Source organism: Sardina pilchardus, chromosome 17, assembly GCF_963854185.1.
Source record: "Sardina pilchardus chromosome 17, fSarPil1.1, whole genome shotgun sequence".
NCBI lineage: Eukaryota > Metazoa > Chordata > Actinopteri > Clupeiformes > Clupeidae > Sardina > Sardina pilchardus.
Window position 1 is genome coordinate 18194071 of NC_085010.1, and position 21059 is coordinate 18215129.

General features: G+C 40.4%; 3 protein-coding genes across 3 annotated transcripts; 1 reads left to right on the top strand and 2 right to left on the bottom strand.

Moving 5' to 3' along the window:
* Window positions 1–1637: 1637 nt before the first annotated feature.
* Window positions 1638–7030, bottom strand: ada2b (adenosine deaminase 2b). Its single transcript, XM_062517826.1, has 10 exons — window positions 6645–7030; window positions 5695–6018; window positions 5196–5415; window positions 4786–4996; window positions 4574–4701; window positions 3617–3707; window positions 3393–3501; window positions 3096–3253; window positions 2799–3001; window positions 1638–2699 (listed from the first exon to the last, which is right to left on the bottom strand). The coding sequence occupies exons 2-10, from the start codon at window positions 5993–5995 to the stop codon at window positions 2609–2611; spliced, it is 1512 nt and encodes a 503-aa protein (XP_062373810.1). The 5' UTR covers window positions 5996–6018; window positions 6645–7030; the 3' UTR covers window positions 1638–2608.
* A 118-nt stretch (window positions 7031–7148) lies between these two features.
* Window positions 7149–11655, bottom strand: atp6v1e1b (ATPase H+ transporting V1 subunit E1b). The gene is made up of 9 exons (XM_062517828.1): window positions 11439–11655; window positions 10480–10545; window positions 10012–10121; window positions 9593–9659; window positions 9343–9432; window positions 9125–9193; window positions 8858–8952; window positions 8676–8763; window positions 7149–8166 (listed from the first exon to the last, which is right to left on the bottom strand). The coding sequence occupies exons 1-9, from the start codon at window positions 11469–11471 to the stop codon at window positions 8104–8106; spliced, it is 681 nt and encodes a 226-aa protein (XP_062373812.1). The 5' UTR covers window positions 11472–11655; the 3' UTR covers window positions 7149–8103.
* A 2856-nt stretch (window positions 11656–14511) lies between these two features.
* LOC134061969 (cAMP-dependent protein kinase type II-beta regulatory subunit-like) lies at window positions 14512–20966 on the top strand. Its single transcript, XM_062517825.1, has 12 exons — window positions 14512–14768; window positions 14884–14919; window positions 15568–15620; window positions 15757–15840; window positions 16101–16207; window positions 16380–16533; window positions 17140–17241; window positions 18613–18687; window positions 18819–18893; window positions 19274–19400; window positions 19903–20077; window positions 20204–20966. Exons 1-11 carry the CDS (start codon window positions 14552–14554, stop codon window positions 20070–20072), a joined length of 1200 nt encoding a protein of 399 aa, XP_062373809.1. The 5' UTR covers window positions 14512–14551; the 3' UTR covers window positions 20073–20077; window positions 20204–20966.
* Window positions 20967–21059: the final 93 nt, after the last annotated feature.

Here is a 21059-nt window from a genome sequence, read left to right on the forward strand (position 1 = left end):
CTGTCTGTCTGTTTTAGCAAGATAACTCAAACACACACACACACACACACACACACACACACACACACACACACACACACACACACACACACACACACACACACACACACACGAGGGAGCACATATAATGCTTCCCACTATACTTTAGTGATTAAATAAGATAAGTTACGTTATGCTATTTGTTGCGTATTTGACTACTGAAACTACAAACAGTTTAGCACCATATGTTGTATTGAACTCTTTGATTGGTTCATAGAGGCTGGCCTCGTAAATGAATGACAGAATACATGATCTTCTTAACTGATGAAAGGTATTTGAATAACTGAAGTTTGACCTCATCTTCAAATAGGCCACATTATGCCAACTACACAACTCACACTGGAGAAAAATCTGTTGGTCATATCTGGTGTCAAAATATAAGCATGGTGAAGCAGCCAAAAGTGCTTTGTTTAGGAACCAACTTCAGAATGACATCAAATGTGCTCCAACTGCAGCTGGTTTTGTATCTAGATTTGAGACTAAATGTTCATGCTTTCTATTACAATAACCAGATCCAGAATGGGCAAGTATGTATACACACAAGGAATTCGGATTCTGAAGCCAGTTGGTGACTTTTGCCATACAGAGACATACTCCACATACGATATAAAAGACCATACTGTATACTGTAGATTGTGCGCAAAAGGCAGACAGGACCCTGCAAGAAATAAAAACACACACCGTGAAAGACAAACAATGCACATACAGTGCAGTGTGGTGGTGCAAGAGTACGGAATAAAGGGGTGCAAGACTATAACAGTTGATTAAGGTCTGTTTATGATGGTGGTGGCATGGAGCCTGAAGACACATGTCGGGTAGTTCTGTTGAGCACTGTTCTGTATCAGCTGCCAGTGATTGGATAAGGTGTGTCCTGGGTGTGGAGACTCCTTATCTTTATTCTCCGCATTTGTGAGGTGTACAAGTCATGCGGGGTGGGCGTGTCCATTACAGTCTTATCCTGTTTCTTGGCTACTCCAAACCAAACTGTTATATACACAGACAGTATGGATTTGATGATTGCAGAGTAGAGCTGAATGAATCAACAGCTACTTTCTCAGTTGCATTAGATTGTATCCTCTGTTGAGTGGAATGGAACCTCTTTGGGTCCCGGAAATGGAGGTCTCTATGACCTTGAAGGTCCCCACCGTTCATATACTGTAGAATGGCTAGATGCACTCTGCATGCTCTAAAATTCCATTCACTTATTTTTTTCATCAATTGCCCTTTTGTTTTGGAAGCATTTCTTCCTACAGCTTGGCCAAATTCCCTGAAAATTACAGCAAAGGTTTGCAGTGGTGTTTTCTCCAGGAGGCCAGGGGCCCTGCTACGTATGTGAACTAATAGTTGTCATTTGAATTTTAAAAATCCCCTTAATCATTTAACAGTTGTTTTGATTCTGCTGTGCTGCGCTGTCTGGCATCTCATAGTTAGTTTCTCATTGAGTATTTTACATTTAGTGAAACAGCGCCATCTACACATTATGTGGTGAACGTATGGTGAAACAGTCTTACACCTCTGCTATCTTCAGGGCAGGGAATCCAGCTTTGAGTTGGCCCCTTCAATTAAGCAACGTGAAAAAAGAATGATCAACATTAATATAATAATAATCTTTATTTATCCAGAACCAAGTTATAAAGTTTTGTATAAAAGCAGAACAATTAAACAGACAATAAAATAATGCATTTTCAAAGTAAAATAAAGTAAAACAATCACATTTTGTGAAAAGGTAGCCCCTCCTTTTTACCAACCCGCCCGACTCTTCCCATAACATTTAAACTGACTATTTTTCTCCTTCACACACAAACACACCCTCACATGCACACTGTCACTTCCTGGTCCTGCCCAAAGTCTTTCCCCCATGAAACTGGAGCACCCTGAAATTGGGTAATTTACTTCCTGTCCCTAAGTGGGACAGGGGAAAGTTCCTAATTTGTGCAGGGGGGGTTGGCTATGAGCTGTCTGTTAAAATATTATATTACAGTGCTGTTGTCATTTAATTATGAATAATAATAATAATAATAATAATATAGTAAGTCCGAGCAGACTAGAATATCATCCATAAAAAGCATTGCAGACTTTACAACAGCTTTTTGGGGAATGCTATAAAATGAATGATGTATGGCATGACATGACTATCCGCCAACAGAACAGGAACAATTCTACTTACAAACTTAAAAAGGACAAAATAGCTTGAAACAAAACCTACAAAGAAAGGTCAAGCAAAAGGTCAGGCAAAGAACATTTGATCTTGATTTTAATTTAAGATTATTTATGCTGGGGGCCCAAGCTGTGGCGCAACTGGCTGGGGCACCTTCACCGCACGCCAGCGACCTGGGTTCGATTCCCGCCCGTGGTCCTTTCCGGAGCCCACCCCGACTCTCTCTCCCATTCACTTCCTGTCATTCTCCACTATCCTATAATATTAAAGGCATAAAAGCCCCAAAAAATACATTAAGAAAGAAAAAAGATTATTTATGCTGCTTTCCTTTTTCACCTCTTGCAGCATATGGTCGGAAGGCCTCCTGAGAGGGGGTCAGAGCGGATCTGGGTCTTCACAATGATCCGCATCTTAATCAATTTGGTCAGAAATAAATTTGTTCCATTTATCCTGCCACGTGTTCATCAATTTCTTCTTTAAGTCTGGGGACAGAGAGCTGTACCTGTCAAACACGCAGGAACGGTTGGTTAGTTGGTAGAGTCTCATTTTTCATTCCATGACTGAAAAACTAGAGTTCATAGGTAAACTCTGAAGCGCTTACTTGATTGAATTCATAACGAGTTCTTTTAGAGTGCCCAAGTTAGCACTCATCCCTCCAATCCCAACAAAGGCCTCGTAGAAGTCATAGGAGAGTCCGGGGTTCCCAAACAGGGTGGGATCATCAGAACTTATGACCACTGGGTAGCCCTCAGTCAAGAGAACCGCAGCAGGGTGATTACGCAAATCTGAGACCAGCCTCAGCACCTGTCATGAAATGTGAGGGAAATTTATAATAAATCAAATTCTAATGAAAAATTAAATTCAATGAAAGGATTTTTATAATTAACTCCTCCCCTACCTGGTTTGATATCGGACATACTTCTACAGCTACACCGTTCTTTCTGGAAAGTTCTTTGACTAAAGGATGGTGAGGCAGTGCATAACCATGCCCAATCCGACTGGTATTGAACAGCAGGGCATCTAACAAGTTGGCATCCACATCTGTGCCCTCCGAGTCTTTATACACACACACACACACACACACACACACACACACAAATACATATACACATACACATACACATACACATACACATACACATACATACCTAGACAAGTCAGATTTAGATGATTCAGCGCATAAAGCCCAACTCACCAGTCTCTCCTGCATGGAAATAGTAGGGTAGCTTGACACCAAGCTCAGCAGGGAGAGACAGCGCTTCCCTGAAGTACCAGAGAGGCATCCCATCATCCTCCCTCCCCACCTGTTGGGCCATGTGTACCACAAAATCATGCTTGAATTTATTTACGCCATAAATACATGAGCAATGGAGCAGGCCACATAACAAATTCAGGTAGTCCATTGGTAGTGCCCCTCACCAAGTCAAACCCTGCGATTAGTTCTGGGAAATTCTTTCGCATTTCAATGGCCTCTTTGACTGCCGCCTTGATTGCAGATACACTCTGGATCCTGCACAGAATCACACTAAATCAAGTCAGTCAAACAACCACAATATAAATATGTATCTCTTTAAAAGACACAGTCCACAACTCTAATTCAATCCCGTTTTTGTCAAAACTGTTCAATTGTGCGAATGGTCCTCTGTCCTTGTGTGTGCTTACTGCTTAACACGTGTATTTGTATCACTACAAAACTTCTAGCAAATTAATAAGCATGTTGCCTCAAGATCACCTAAAGGCCTGAACACATCAAGCCGATGGCCGACCATCGGTTGGACTGATCAGTCGGCTCCCATCTCCCTGAGTCGGTCAAAAAAGTGCCTCGGAACACACCGAAGCGACGCCGACGCCCAGCATAGGTTCTGCGTGTGCATGAGGTGTGATACGTTTTGACAACTGCAGGCTTCAGAGCTGAGTCTAGTTATCAAGCTAATCTTAAATGGATTAGCCAATGGAACGAAATGGTAGCCTACTAGTTTCGGACTTCTCTGATTAAGCAATAAGGATAAATATTGTTTACCATTTGATTGTCATTGTCATTTTATTGCCATTTTGTGAGTCACCGACCTCGCCCGACTGTCCGACGACGCCTGGCGGCCGATAATCAGGTTGGTGTGTCCCAACCTTAAGGGAGAGGTGCCATTTGATTGGCTGTTGAGCTCAACTATTAAAAAAAATTGTGGACTGCATCTTTAATAGAGTAACCTACAGTAAATCATGCTGCCTCAATTATTTTGATGTCCAGAGTGAAATCTACTGAATGTTTGATGAAGTGACATGGAAATACCACTTTATACACAAGTTTAAATCTTAACTGACCATTAAGTGTAAAATACACCATCCATTGAGATGGAAACATTAAAATCTTTCACTGACCTGTGTGTAGAAACTATGATCCTTAACCCCAAAAAGTCAGGATGTTTAGCTGAAAACTTTGCACTCACATCCCTATAGGCTTTTATGGACCACATTTTGTCATGGATGCTTCCATCAAGCTCATAAGTCTGCAATCAAATTACTATGCATTAGTGTTCGATATGATTGGCCAAAGAAAATGAATAATTCAAAATTAGCCATCATGCACTAACCCTTGTCAAGCCACTCCTGATTTCGACATACATAACATTGTCTGCATAGAATTCTTCCAGGCTTTGGTAAAGGTAATCCGTAAACACAGCTGCATAGGTGACCAGTCCAGAGATGATCCTAAAAGCGTCCTCAAACCGTGCCCACACAGCATCGTCACTTGGGTATGCTGACTCTGGGTCCTCAGTAAACAGGGTGAGGTTCTGGATCAGGCTGGAGAACGAGAAACCGTACAACATGAACATAACAACTAAACCTCCCAGAATGGAAAGGTATGGGTTATCACTGTATTTTAGTTGACTGAATTGCATTTTTAGAGCAGTTTCAGAAAAAAAAACATGTTTTCATTCATAAATGATTGAGTGAATGAATTTGTTCGCCAATCCATTAATTAATCCATTCATCCACCCACCTTTTGTCAAACTTTGCAGGGTCAACCATGCTAGCTCTGAGGCTTTGTAAGAGCTGCCAGCGGAGACAGTCCCACTGTGGGTAGGGCTGTCCGTCTGAGAACAGGAACCGCACTGAGCCGCCCCACGTGAAGCAGATGTAGCAGTTGGGCCTGTAGGTGACGTTCCTCACCAGCCACTCGGGGCTGCCCATGGCCTTGCTGTGCACATGGAGAGCTGCACCTGGAAAACAACGGCCCAGGCCAAACTTTATTTTTCCAGGTGCGATCGGAGCACGAGAGATCTAAGGACCACTGATGCAGATGTTTTAAATTCTCCAAAACACAAACACAAGCTCATCATTAATGCTGGTACCATAGTAATGCCAGTACAGGGAATATGAAAAACAATCACTTCAAACAGTTGCTTCCCATTCACCTTACATCTCTGACATGTAAGACAGGGGTGAGCACTGACTAGTGCACATGGGAGATAAAATGATATACTGTACACTGTATGTACCTTTTGGCATTTTCTGTAAGAGTTGAAAGACAGGACTCTTCTGGATGAGTGGGCGAGCTTTGAAGAAATGTATGGAAGGAGGGAACGGAACAGATGCCATCTCCTTCGCCTTCAACTTGTGCAGGTATGCGTTCAGCCGCAGCTCGGCAGGAGTCAGATCCACACTGCCCCCTGTCTGCCTGGAGATCTCCTGTCGCATCAGCATCTCCCTTTGGTGTGGATCAGGGGCACCAGTGCAAGGGTTCATTAGGGCCAAAGCCAGAACAGGGAAGAGTGGGAGCCTGAGGATTCCGAAGGCCATGATGTCCTGGTATTAAGCAATATCTAACCAGGGGTATTAGGACACATTATAAAAATAAGCAAAACCTGAGAAGTCATACATTTGTGCAAGAATCAGAAACCACCAACAGTAACTTTTCTGGAAATGCACACCCTTTTATCGGCAATCAAATATATTATTGATGGTGTAACTAACCAAGGTGTTGACTGTTACAGCCTTCCTGAGCTAATGGTACCACAGTGTAAATTGGGAAGAATTGCACAGATCCGCTCTAGTTAAACAAAAGGAGGTGTCTATTAAACAAATCAACCAATATAATTTCCTGATTGTGTGTACCCGACACAGTGGACCCACAGGACTTATAGCACATGCAGGGCTACTTACAGCTGTGTCGAACATTCATTAAAGAGCCACGATCCAGATGTACAACAACTTAACAGATCCAAAGTTACTATTAACTAGGGAATGGCAAATAGGAAAAATGCTATTGTACAGAGTTCTGAAAATACTCTTAAGACCACAAACAATCATATGCTATTATGTTACATAATATACACAGCAATTACCATCCTGAAAAAAGTTGTTCAAAATATTTCAAAATACAAATACAAATGTTAAAACTGCAGAGTACAACACAAATACAATCCTGAGCATTCAGAGTAAAACTTACCCTCATCACATGATGTGTCTCCAAGGACCTCCGGGCGAAGATTAATTCAGAAGTGAAATTCACTCCGACATGATGTTTAACCCTACACGCTCCACTGGCTTCAATGTCCAACAAGTGACTACAGGCTGCGACTAAAAGGAACTCCCTTTTACATACGTCCTGCCTAAAATGTACAGAGGGACCAAATGGCAAACAGTAAGCTCCACGGTAGGCTTTTCCTAGCCTGGCTGGCTAACAAAGTTCTAGTGTATAGACAACACTTCCCCATTTCAAACAGTCATCTGTCAGCTGAATTCCTCCACTGGCCGAAGACGGGGCAACAAAAATTTTTACAACAATCGAGCATGTGACCACTGCTGAACCATAAAATTACCCAATTTTGGGAAAATAGGATGGGCATTTATGAGCATAGCCTTCCCCAGCATTGTGTAAATGTGTGTTTCAGTTTGGATATAGAACACTTGAGTATAAGTAGCAAGAAATAAAAATGATAACACAACAGTCTTTTGTACTCTTAATTATATATATTTCTTGAACATCAATATATCCTTTCCAATCGGAAGCATTTAGACCAAGAAAAATAAAACAATATCACAGCCTTAAATATATGAATACGCATACCCAATTTTGTGACACAGCACATACCTTGTATTACAGAGAATGACAGAACCATCCAGTTTGACTGAAGACTCAGAAGTGTGCAGTTGAAGCAATTTAAAATCTGACCCAAGAAAATGTAATGCTCTTCAGCTAATCTCCATAACACAGAAATAACCAACTATTCTCTACATTGCATCTTACTGCCATTGAACACAATCTGCACAGTGTGCATGCATTGGGGGTACAAAATTAACTACTGTATGCTGCAATTACAGAACTGAAACAAGATCAGTTCCTCTATGAAAGATGGTTCTTGTTTCCATTTTCCTAGATCTAATTGTATGGTTTTGTCTATGCCTTGCTCAAGTACCATGTGTATGTGGCTTCAGCAAGGGCAAGAAAGGTTTGCAATGTCTCCATATGACCAATTAAAGCACTGGGTTTCTGTGAGTGTGTCTGAATAGGAGGTATCCATTCCAGACAACAGCTACAGAAGCTTAACAGCAGAATAAGCGTGTCTCTGTGTGTAATGGTCACTGTCCACTGGACTGGTGAGTTGTGTAAACATAAGCTGATCACGGAGCAGAAATGGACAGACCAGAACAAACACAGTAGACGTAGCACTAAAACACATTTGGTCTTTTCTTCTGTTTCATAAGGAACATCAACATTTATATACATACACACAGACAGACACGAGGATGACGTCTTTCACACAACCAAAATAATAATAATAATAATAAAAAAAAAAAAATCCAAAACAAAACAAAACAAAAAGAAACCATCACAACACCAAATACTGGACTCGTTGCCCTTGGTATGCGGCCATTTGCTCTGCTCTGTTGGGCAGTGTCACACATTAATCCAGGAACTTCCGGTTCTGGTTGGGGCCAAAGAGCGACACCCTGATCTCAGGCATCATCTGAAAGAAGAGAGAGAGACCGCTTTTAGAGTCACATTTGGGCTTGCTTTTCCTACAGACTGTTGCAGTCCTGTCCAGTGGCCACAGACACTGCAAAATAGAGCTTTGTGGACATTAATTATGTCAACTACTCCACCTTCACAGAGAAAACATGTCATTTTTACATTTCTACAGCTATGACAGATCATTGATCATTATTAATCAAAGTTATCAATGTCAATTACCTTTGTTTCATTTAACTGTGTTCATTCCTTTAAAACTGTTTTATATTAAAACGCCTGGAGCATGTACTGTATGACATACGTTTACATTACATGCATTTATTAGTTTTGCAAACTCTTTTAACCCAAAGCGACTTACAGCAAGAGGAGTGCAGTACAACCCATCCTAAATGTGTCTAGTGTGTGTGTGAAGTCTTGGAGTTTTGTGTAATATGTATAGTATTTAGCCGATGGAATTCTGTAGATGCTCCTTGGTGTTTAGATTCCACAGCCAGTCGTAGGGTTTACCTGCTGGGCCATAAGATCAAGCCTGCTATCCAGGGTGTTGGAGACTTTGATTTTCCCATCGGCATTGTAGATTTCAATACCTCCAGAGCTGTGAACACAAACACACACACAATTCAATGACACAAAATTACAGCAAGCGCCAACTTCAAATGATGACATTCCAATGAAGAGGAATCCCTTACATATCCGGAGAGAGGGCATGATCCTGATCAATGCGGGCCTCAATGTTGTTCTTCACTGCATTTTTGTAGATGGGGATGTTTTTCTGCACAGCAGCCTGAGAAAAAACACATCAGCAATGATCATTTCAGACTCACTTCATACCAGGGAGAGTCTAAAAAAACCCTGTGTACTCAACATCTCCTACCCCTTATACCTGTAGATCCCCTTTAGTGAAACATTCCAATAGTATTGACAGAAAAAGTAATGTGATGACCAATACCACTGACCTGTACCATAGCCACATCCTGCTTACGGCATCGGATGGTCACTTTGGGCTCGAGTAGCTGGTAGAAGCCCTGATACAGGAACAAGAAACAGATCATTTGCACCTTATTACATGATTTGTATCCATCACATATCTAAATCACAGTTTAAGACAAACAAAAACATGAATTATACATCTGTATGTTACATCTCCTTTACGCAAGAATAACGGTCTTCTCACCTGGAGCAAAAGTCCCTCCATCAGGGCTGGGTACCTTGCAGGATCTTTAGCCACATTAGCAAGTCGTTGACGAGCCTCATTCAGCAAGTCCTACACACACACACACACACACACACACACACACACACACAAACAAAGATGACTTAATGACTTAATCATCCAGACGTTTTTCAGAGCGAGACCCTTATCAGATCAGCTCATCCTTGACATGAAGTTCTCTCAGCTCAGATGTAGCATGAGCAACACCTACTGAGATCATGTCATCCCGAGCCTTCAGGACCTTGAGGCGGGCCTGGTTCATCAGGTTGGACATCTGACTGTGGATGAGAGAGTGGAATAATGTCGGTCATTCACTACAACATAGACCTGGGGAACAGCAGAGGCTCAACAACCAAACTGGCCAAATGGTACAAATAGGAAGTCATTAATTATAGTTCAGGCCTGGTGGGAATTTCCATTTGCTGTAAGGGGAGGCACGAGGAGTGGTGCTGTAGTTAGGCAGGCTGTCTCGGTGTGTGTGTGTGTGTGTGTGTGTGTGTGTGTGTGTGTGTGTGTGTGTGTGTGTGTGTGTGTGTGTGTGTGTGTGTGTGTGTGTGTGTGTGTGTGTGTGTGTGTGTGTGTGTGTGTGTGTGTGTGTGTGTGTGTGTGTGTGATCTTTGTATGACTCACATTTTCTTCTGTTGCTCGATCTGCTTCTCCTTCTTCTCATAGTATTCCATGATCTTTAGACGCTGCGTTTGGACCAGGCGTCCCTTCTCAATGTTGAACTCTTCCTCGGCCTACAGAGGGGGACATTGGGGTGTGTGAGTCATCTGGGCAGCACTAGAGAATCCACCCTTGGCATTTCTTACAGTGCATCATTAAATCAATGAATATTTCTTAACACGATCAAATTTGAGTGCTAACTGTAACACAGCCGAAAAGTTGGGTGATACACAACATATAATGCCAGGCACGCTCTTTAGTTTGATGAAAGCCAAGGAACTGTGTACATAAAATATAGGCCTATGACAACACCACACTCAAAACTCTGTTGTTCAAAATAAAAAATATGGAAATGGGATTTCCTCTGCCAGTGTTTGTGCAAAAGAGAGTGATAGAGAAATTACTCATGAAGGAGAGCTGCTTTTGTTTTACCTTGGCATCAATTTCCTCTGCCTTTTCATTGGCCTCCTGCTCAATGAAGGCCATCATGTGCTTGATCTATTTGAGAGAAAAAAACAGCCATCAAACATAGTACTTCCTCACACAATTAAAGGAGATTAAGGACTGGTCTCCAAATGTTCTAAAATATTTATTATTATTATTATTATTATTATTATTATTATTATCATGAATCAAACATGGTGTTGAAATGTTGAGATACCTGGGGTGAAAGACACATCTTCAAACTGCACATTAGCATATGAGTGTGAACTCTGATACCGAACCATGCAATTAACTCTGTCACCTTTCACTAAGGTGTTGTATTTGCTAGTCTTATGACTTAATCATCCAGACAGTGTGCAATGCCTAAGACTAGTTTGGAAGTTGGGGTAATAGAAATAACTATCACATGTAGGAAAGAATAGCTGATTATTCATTTTCCATTCCTGGAGGAATTCTGACACAAAAGCATTAGTTAAAATTCACGATAAAGAGATATGCTTTATTTGATGACTGACCACCCCATGATCAAGTGAGGCCAACCCACAACAGCGAGTCATGTGACTCTTTTCAAAGGGCAGTGAAATACTAATGGTAAAGATAGGCAACTATTCAATGCACTGTTTTGGGTAGGAGTGACTATACAAGTAGGTAAATCAACATTATACATTTAACGTTACAGAAGGGCCCACTGACAATTGACGGTACAGCCATATCGTTAGCTAGTTGGTTACAAGGCATTGCAGTTTTTAAACATATCTGCTACGTTACCATAACGTTACCCCTCCCTTACCACGACATTGATTATATATATGTACATATGCCAGCATTGATTTAACTATCGGACGCTGCGCGATAACTGAGTTTTTAAGCATCCTTTTCTGAAGGTTAAATGTCTCTAATGACGTTTCAAGCCATCGCTGGCTAACGTTGTCAGCTAGCTCGCTTACCTGTTTCTGGACATCTGCGTCGCTTAGCGCCATGGTTCTTGGTGGATAATATCAAATTTCTAGTGTTAAATGGTTAATAAATACAAAGCACAAATTGCCGGTGGTAGTTCCTTAGTAAAATGCTCGATCTACTGATGTATTTGCCGTGCTATTCAGGCACCAAATCCCGCAGTATTGAATCACGAATACGTCCAGGACGGATCAGCTGATTCTCAGTCAAGTAGACGACTACTGTCACATGACATGTACTTCCTGTTACAAAATCCAATAGGAGATCAGTGTGTTTAGCACTGTCACTATCATATGAATACAGTCTCACGAAGATGTCACAGTGATGAATGATCAATAATAGGCCTACGTTATTATTATTTTTTTTCTTGTACATTGAACAGCATACATTATGTTTTTAAAAATATAGTTCACCTAACACTATTAGTTAGTGCGCACTCGAGTGTTGCCACTAGATGGCACTGTTGAGGTTATGGTTTTTTTAATGGCCATTAACAGCCTGTTTTTTTTTTTAATAGATTTAGTTACACAAGTAAAGATGTGATAATCTGTCGACATTCGGGGTGCAGCATTTCCCACTGATTCTGTTTCTCTGAGGATTTTGAGCAGTGGGAAATGTTCTACGTGTTAAACAGGGAGGAGGTCAGTGCAGACTACTTAAACTCTCTCTTGCCTCGCTTTCCGCTCTTCCTCTCTGCTCTGCCTAGCAGTGAGTCTGGCCTATTCACAGTTAGTAGTAGGCTAGTATATCAATGCATGGCCAACACATATCAAACAAGGTAGCCGTTTGAGCTATAAACATCAAACTGACAAAGCAGACAAACCAATCTTCCAATGTATCAAGTCTTAATTCAGTTAGTTTATTCATCTCTTTTTGCATTTCTTTCCAATTAATACCAACACCAGACTAGAATAGAATATTACAACAGTAGCCTATACAGTAGGCCTAGGTAGCCAACCTTAATTAAGCCTAAGGGTCTATTTCGGATTAGCAGGATTCCATTGGAAATAAATGCAAGAAAACAGAGCTGCCCTCTTCTGTTGAATGTTCTAAATAGCCTATTGACTATTTCGAGCGAGATTTAAGCACTATACATATACAGTATCTTTTCCATATAGACTGCCATGCTCCAAAGTTGCAAATGTGTTCCCAAAAGCGATTGAACGCAACACATAAATGAATATGTAATATAACATTTGTTTTGCTCAAAATTGTTACTGTATAAGGATGAACAAAATAACAGCAACCTGATCAGAAGGATGGGATCAGGTCTTAATGGCTACAACCATGTTTTCCTGAATTTCGGAACGCCAGAAGAAATACTAGCCTATACATTACTCTTTGTAAAATTATTAAAATGCGCAATATTGACATTTTAAAGTCTATAAGCCTATCACTGTAAGGTATTTTTCAACATTGCAATTGGTCAGCTTTAAGCAAATCTATCATTAACCAACTTCAGCCTAGTTCTGCAGTTCATGCTTTAGAAACTGGCTGACTGCTTTCCCCCTGCATTTAAATTAGGATTTTTGCCCAGCATCTTGAAAGGCTGACTTTCTGTTGATATTATTCAACTGACCTGAATTATACGTTCTATTAACAATAACAATGAGATAGTCTATCCAGGTATTCTTTATAGATCAGTGCCTACACTCCTAAAGTGCTGCTTGTTGATGTCACTGATGTTACTGAAGTGAGACATTAGATGAAATGGGATCAGTAGGGGGCACAACACTGGGACACCTCCTTGCTGCTTTCAACAAGATTTGAGGAATCACTTGAGTATAGCCTACTCAGTCAGTACACTCGGTACAGTGGTTGGCTCAAAAGAACATTTTTATTTTAATGTTGCATTTAATCATTCAAAATAATAATAACCAATGACAGACGCTGTTTCAAGAGAAACAAAATTAGCCTTTGAACCAGAAACCATGAAAAGATATCTGCACCCTCTACTGGCAAGGATGAAATCTGTCACCTGCATCTTGTGTAGGCACTGTTCTAAAACAGTTAAGAACATGAAAGATTGACACCATCTCATCTCATGCATTAGCATTCAGTGATAGAATAGTAGGCTATAACATTCTTTAAATGACTGTTTAGTAAATCAGGTCTAATCTGTTTCAGTGCCATAATACCAGTGAATTATCAAATGTATTGCTCATATTTTGGAGACATTTTGGTGATGGTTATAGTCTGGGTGAGTTGGTGTTCAATAGCAGCCTAAATGTTTCTGCCTTGAATCGCACTCTTGCAGGTGGAGATTGTAACTTGGTTCACAACAACACGCCCTACTTGTAGCAGAGGTTAGCAAGAAGCAGCCATATAGAATAAAGAAAGAAATAAACCTTTTGAAAAAAGAAATATGCTATACCCAGAGCTACAAGGATACCTCTGTAGGCTGACATGCCTAAGCATAGACAGCATGATTATATATATTATGTTTTATATTTTACATTTTAGATCCTTTTTTTTTTTTACCCATTTATTGTGTAGGCTAGGCCTACATGGACAATTCACATTCTTGTCAATGGGCTCTCCTGTGCTGTTAATTTGTGTGTGTCAATGTTTTATTTATTATGTAGGCTATGTGTAATGTGTTGTCTATCATGTCCATGTTATGTAGGCTAGCCTATGAGTCCAAGACAAATTCTCAAGTATATTCTATTCTATTCTAATATGTTGGTGCATCAGGTGTGTTTCGACATTTTTAGTGCAAAGGTATTCATGCTTAATAGATTTTATGATTATTTGTTAATGAAATAGGCAGTCAAAAAGTCTTAAGCCAATGTCAGATCGATTAGGGGTCTGGAGTAGGCTAGGCCTATGACTATCGCTCTCTTTCTTGCGTCTATTTGTTTTGTATCATCCTAAAACTCAAACTAGGTTGGGGCCCAGTAATTTTTTTATATAGCAATAATTGTACCTCCTAAACCTCTAGTTTGTGCTGAGTGTGCTAATATTAATAGCAGCTAGAATCTAACATTACGGTTCAACGTGCAGTGGAACCATAGGGTGGAACCTTTACTTCTAGTGTCTGAAACACACACACCGTCCGTTGGTTGAACTGAACTAGAACTAGCAGACGTTAACGTTAGCTGGGATGAGTAACGTTCTTCTAATCCCAGAGGGGCTCAAGGAGATATTGCAGGGTTTCACTATTGAAGTGATCCGAAATCAGCCACGGGATATATGCGACTTTGCCCTGCAGTACTTTGCAGAGCTTAAGAACAAAGAAAGTAACGTGAAGGGGCCAAAGGTGAAGTTCAACTACCAAGCTATGCAGAACGGCTCTGAGGATGAGGATGAGGAGTTTGTTGGTAACGTCAATGTTAGCTTGCATAATATAGCATCAACAAAATGTGACACCAATGTTGATCACATTATTCCTTGAGTGTAACATTAAGGTTAACATTCATTTTATTTATTTATTAGCTCCAGTCATCAACAGGTTTGCAAGACGAGTGTCAGGTAGGTTAAGTTAACTTCAAGCATATTCCAGGGTTGAGATTGAGTGGTAACTCGGGTAGTAGCAGCTAACTGTAACATATGCTAACGTTAATTTAGGCAGGAGTTAAATGCTCCTGCTAACGGTAACTTAAAGTTAATATTTACTGTCAGGTCTTATTTTGTTCAATCTAACTTAATGTCACACATCACAATTCTAACCACTGAAAATGTAGGTTTGTTTATCAAATATAATTTTTACCCATAGCTGCTACCAAAATGGCGAAATGGGGCAGCTATGTCTAGCTGCTAACTGACAAGCAGGATGGCCTGCTTAACATAACCTTAGCAACACTTCTGGGTAAAGATGTTTTGTGATGAAAAGGCTAACTTTTATTAGCAACCATATTTGCTCCCTGGCATTATTCCATACAATCCTGAGAGGAAAGCGTGGCAATACGTCTGTGGGTTAAATGAAATTGTCTTAGCTACTATGGACTTTGATTTGTCATAAATTCCAATTACTGTCTCAATGTTGCTTTCTAGTTTGGATTAACCATTTAAGCCTGAGGGATCCTAAAATGGCTAGAATAATGGTTCCCAGACATATTTATTCTCTTACTGTGGGAATACAGTATGTTGACCTTTTGTTTTACCTACCTGTTTTTGTAGTGTCTGCTGAGTCATACGACCCTGACAATGAAGAAGAGAACAGGGAGCCAATGGTATGATCTTTACTTTGACTATCTGAGATGCATCTGTTATCACCATGTCTCATTGATTCTTGACCCAGCCATACCTACGGATAAACTCAGCTTTAATTTCCATGCTTCACTTATAACATCTCACCTTTATTTGCAGGTCATTCATCCAAAAACTGATGAACAGAGGCATAGACTGCTAGAGGCCTGCAAAGACATTGTTCTTTTTAAAAGTTTGGAGCAGGTACACAACTGAAAGGCAGCATTACACTGTCTCTTGGAACAGTTGATAAGGTTACTTGATGGAATAAACCCTTTGTTATCCAAGTCAATACATTAAGATTAGCCTAAATCCTTAACATGTGAAAATGTATCTAGGCCTGCAGGCTCTTTGAAGGAAGTACTGCTTGTTTTTTTAAAACCTATGGCAGCAAATTGTCAACGGGATCAATGCAACATAGAAATCAGTTTAGAAATATACAGTATGTTTCCCTATCTCTGTAGGATGAGCTTTCTAGGGTCCTGGATGCCATGTTTGAAAGACCTGTGGCTGCAGGGGAGCACATTATTGAGCAGCATGAAGATGGGGATAATTTCTATGTGATTCAAAGGTAAGGTTCATGCATTATTGATGGTACAGAAGGAACAGACTCAGCAATTGCCCATATTATATAGGATTTATGCAGAACTGTGGATTATAGGGAAACTTTGCCACGTTAGCATTATTTGACATCTGTAGTAATGAATATGCTCTTGTGTTGATGGACATATTAATGAATATAGTGGGGTTTATGATGCCCATGTGATGGATAACGGGATATCACGCCTGGTTGGCACCTACGACAATCACGGGAGCTTCGGGGAGCTTGCGCTGATGTACAACACGCCGCGTGCCACCACCATTACTGCCAGAACTCTTGGAGCCCTGTGGTGCTTGGTGAGGGACAGACTTTCATTTCCATTCTGAAATTTTCCATATCTTCCTCATGATCATTAGCCTGGGTGTTCCCATCCTGCCTTGCGCGGTGATTTCATTCACGCTGCTAAGGCAGTCTCGAAACTAACACTCAAATTATCGCCTGATGTTGGCGACCAATCACAGAACAGGGGAGAAAGCAAGACAATGATGAGCTATGCACAGACGCATTTGATAGACATCCGTGGCGCCCAGTGAACGGATCTGGGCATTTTTTTTAAAATACGAGAAAATGAACGTCTGGTTGCCAGACCACGTCTCATTTGAGAAGTGGTAGGCGCTAGCCAGGCTACATGATCATGGGAATTTGTGAGTGTGAATAGTGTAAAACAGAGCCGTACATAGAGCTGTGTATAGCGCAATGTATATAGAGCAATGACTTTAGATCTATGTTAATCGAGGGATAATTGACACTTTTTCCGGTATACGGAGCAAACATTTATTCTACTGAGACGTTAACCCAGGGGTTGAGAAAGTGAATGTGTCCAGAATTATTCACCTCATTAAAGGAAGGGGTTTGGCTGTGTTATGAAGTTGTGCTGATCAACTGTGGCTCTGTGGTTCCAGGACAGGCAAACCTTCAGGCGGATCATTGTGAAAAACAATGCTAAGAAGAGGAAGATGTACGATGATTTCATTCAGACAGTCCCTGTGCTGTCATCCTTGGAGGTAAACATGAATGTTGCCCTGTTCAGCCTCAGGCAAATTGTTACTGAGCTTCTGAAGAGAATACAGAATAGGCTGGGTGAACCCTGCCTGAACTTCCGGGGAATTTGAATTTCGCCCGGCAGCTCAGGCTGGAAACCAGCAGATCTATCTCCGCTGTTTACTGCCAGACAGGGTGCTTGCTCAAGTCTTGAAAGTCTTAAAAAGTATGGAATTTTAAAGTGCCTTTTTCCAGACCTTGAAAAGTTTGGAATTTTGTAGAAAAGTCTTGGAAAAGTCTTGAAGTGTAGCTCATGAAGAACTGATGCAAGTACGCAGACCGAACATGACTGATACACCCTCCACAATTTTGCGACTTTTGCGTTTTCATGTTTTTGTTTTTTTTCATTTGCAATCAAAATCCATAATTTCATGGCAGTGTTTTCTAAAACATTACAAGGATTTTTGCAATGTTTTTCATTTAAACCTCATCTAGGATGATATTTAGATATCAGTCTCTCAAGTCTGTTCAAGATTCAAGATTGTCTTCATTAATTCAACTCAATTCAATTCAGTGATAGGAAGAAACCTTGGTTAGTGATAGGAAGAAACCTGTGCAGTTCCACAACTCAAGGGGCTGACCCATGCAGTAAATCAGTAGCTAGGGTAGGCTACAGGATATCCATAGATTTTGCAGAGGCAATATCCAATATGATATTCAATATGATGTAAAAAGATCCTTTTTTCTTGAGTTTACATGTTTTTTTCCCTGTTGGATTATATTTAAACAATCAATTTAAAATGTTCAAAAATTCAATATTTTGAATATGGATGATAGTTCCAAAATCACTGAGTAATCACGTTTAGTAATCGTGATGTCAATATTGAACAAAATAATCATGATAATGATTGTTACCATAATCGAGCAACTCTAGTCCAGAGTTAGTGTTGAATCAAGGGGTGGGGTAGGTCGATCCTGCCATGGGCATCGGAGAGGGTCTTTGGGAGGGAGATGGTCCTGCCATGGGGGTCTCGGTATGGTTGCAATCTGCATTACATCTCATTATACAGTACTACTATCAGAGAGTAAAAATTATTGCGTGTTGGCAGCCTGACTCTCAAAACTACAAAATGTCGAGGTCTTAAAGAAAAAATTATACGTTTGGAAAAAGGTTGGAAAAAGTCTGGAATTTTTAGTTGACAAAAGAGCAAGCACCCTGCCAGAACTTTTGGCTACAATTAGAAACAGCCATTCTCTAGTGACGTGACGATAACGGAACTTAATCGACGCAAAGTGCAGTAGAAACAAAGTGCAGCCTCCCCATACTAATGTTCAATCTTAAAAGAGTGAAAACCAGACTACAGAATACCCACAGTTCCTCTCCTTCTCTGTAGACATATGAGCGAATGAAAGTGGTGGATGTGCTTGTCCCACGACAGTACACAGATGGGCAGAAGATCATTGCTGAAGTTGGTTCATCTCACACATCCACTCATCCACATAATATAGATATTTTATGGATTGAAAGTCATTGAATTCATAGACAGGCCATAGTGAAAATAAATGACGTTTATTCAACATTATTCACTGTAATCATCAGGGTGAGAGTGCAGACGACTTCTACATAGTTGAGTCTGGACAGGTCAGGATCACAATCAGGAGACCGTCACAGCAAGTGAGCATATACTTTTAGTCAGGAAGACAACAAAACAAAACCAAGTGGTAATATTTGAAGAGCTCTTTTCCAAAACGCTGTATTTCAGGTAATATCAATAAAAATGCGGTTGTTTTGTTTTGATTTAGTAAAGATAAATAAACTAAACATAACCCAATACAGTTCCACTGAAATTACTTAGAAAACATGTAAAAAAATGATTCATGAAAATTTAAAAAAAAAAAATGGTGGATATAGCGTTTTGGAAAATAACTCTTCATTTGTCCTCCCTCAAACTCTAGTTTCAGAGCTCAGGAGCATAATTTTTGCCCTGTCACCCTCACCACAGCCACTTTGGCCCAGTGATGACTCGCTGCTCTGTTTCCTGTCATGTGATGCAGGGGGGTGAGACGGACGAGGTGGAGATAGCCACATGTACGCGAGGGCAGTACTTTGGAGAGCTGGCTCTGGTCACCAACAAACCCCGAGCGGCCTCAGCATTCGCCGTAGGGAACGTCAAGTGTTTAGGTGCTGCACTCTGATATCTCTTGACAGCTCCCCAGTGTGTTTGCTCTGACACTTCCCTCCATGACAGCTCTGGCTTACACAGGGTTTCACTTGACTTGGCTTTCTGGTCAAGATTTTACATTTGATTCTGGTGTATTGAAATACCTCTTCATGTTTTAAGGGATGTTTGTCAAATATGTTTTTATATATTACAGTGCATCAGCGTAATGTTGCTCATAGAAAGATATTTTTTTTCTATGTTCTTCACACGTCACTTTCCTGTACAGTATTGTTTTGCTGCATTACCTTTTTTTTTTTTTTAAATTTACAGCCATTAAACCACATGCTTGTAAATCACATTTAGATGACTTCTTGTAGACAGGACAGTAAAGACACTCATTTACTCCCAACCAATCCTTCTTGAATTTCCCCTTGGGGATCGATAAAGTATCTATCTATCTATCTATCTATCTATCTACCTGTATCCATGTGCTTACTGCCTTGCTCTGTGCCCATACTGCAGTGATGGATGTGATGGCCTTTGAGAGGCTGCTGGGTCCGTGCATGGAGATCATGAAGAGGAACATCAGTAACTACGAGGCCCAGCTAGCCAGCCTTCTGGAGAGCAGTGTCAGTGTCACCAACACCTCCTCCGACATCGCCGTCACTGCGGAACCTGGAAGTGAAAATTGAAGCAGGTAGGTCCCAGCAAGCTCACGTCGATGACAGCCAAATGTCATAACTGTTTGTTCGCCTTCCCCAACAATGCCTTTGTGCTCTGGGGTTAGAGTGCTGGATTGATGAAAGGTGATTTTGTTTTACAGGAGCAGAGGCCAAGTGCTTGAGATCGCTGTGACCTTTAGTCTTGTCGAAAAAGCAGAAGCCTCTGACATCCATCAGAAGACTGTTGGCCTCTTTCCTGTTCTGGATGAATGATTTTAGAATAGGCAAGGATTTCTTTGCGGTTTGAATACTATTTGAGACTAGTTGTTAACAAATACTTAAAAACATCTCTGGATGCAGCTGCATGAGCAGTGTTGCGTCTTAAATGATAAACCTGCTCAGTGTGCCTTCGTTTACTTTAGCAATATTATTCAAGTGAATGATAAGAAGAGTAGCTGATTTTCATCTCATTAAGCTTGTTGTGCATGTTTATTATCAGTCAGAATGGAACATCTTTTTTAAAATGCTTGACTTTACTGCATATGTTAATGTTATTTAACAGGTTGTTTATTGTTTATTTGTTTTATTTCCTTCATATAATTCGGAGGGCATGTTTTATAGTGTAAATGTCATATAAAAACAATGCTGAATCGACCACTTCAGATTTGAGATGAATATATACACATGTTAAAAGCACAGAGCTTAATGCAATAAGATAACACTAGGATACATAATAACTAAGCAATAGTTTTACTATTTATTCTCAGTGACTTTAGAATTCATCAACTGTTTTAGAGGTGTGAACTGGCTTACAGAATAATTTACAGAAGGTATAATGTGCTATTGCACAAATGTTCCTCAGATACTTAAAGTATTGTATAATACTGTCTGTATATTTCCTCAATAATAACATTTTGGTTCAAAGTGTTTTTGTAAGAGTTCAGTTCATTTTGAGTAGAAGATGAAGTACCCAAATCAATCAACGTTAGAAAACATGAAACTAAGGGGCCTTAACAT

Excerpts from the sequence above, each read along its gene's own strand:
- ada2b (XM_062517826.1), bottom strand. The coding sequence starts at position 5,995 with ATGGCCTTCGGAATCCTCAGGCTCCCACTCTTCCCTGTTCTGGCTTTG. Across the intron at positions 5,416-5,694 it reads CTTACAGAAAATGCCAAAAG|GTGCAGCTCTCCATGTGCAC; the intron begins GTACATACAGTG and ends GTTGTTTTCCAG. Across the intron at positions 3,708-4,573 it reads ATCATAGTTTCTACACACAG|GATCCAGAGTGTATCTGCAA; the intron begins GTCAGTGAAAGA and ends GATTCTGTGCAG.
- LOC134061969 (XM_062517825.1), top strand. The coding sequence starts at position 14,552 with ATGAGTAACGTTCTTCTAATCCCAGAGGGGCTCAAGGAGATATTGCAG. Across the intron at positions 15,841-16,100 it reads TTTTTAAAAGTTTGGAGCAG|GATGAGCTTTCTAGGGTCCT; the intron begins GTACACAACTGA and ends CTATCTCTGTAG. Across the intron at positions 19,401-19,902 it reads AGGGAACGTCAAGTGTTTAG|TGATGGATGTGATGGCCTTT; the intron begins GTGCTGCACTCT and ends CCCATACTGCAG.
- atp6v1e1b (XM_062517828.1), bottom strand. The coding sequence starts at position 11,471 with ATGGCGCTAAGCGACGCAGATGTCCAGAAACAG. Across the intron at positions 10,546-11,438 it reads ACGCAGATGTCCAGAAACAG|ATCAAGCACATGATGGCCTT; the intron begins GTAAGCGAGCTA and ends TCTCTCAAATAG. Across the intron at positions 8,764-8,857 it reads CATGCCCTCTCTCCGGATAT|CTCTGGAGGTATTGAAATCT; the intron begins GTAAGGGATTCC and ends TTGTGTTCACAG.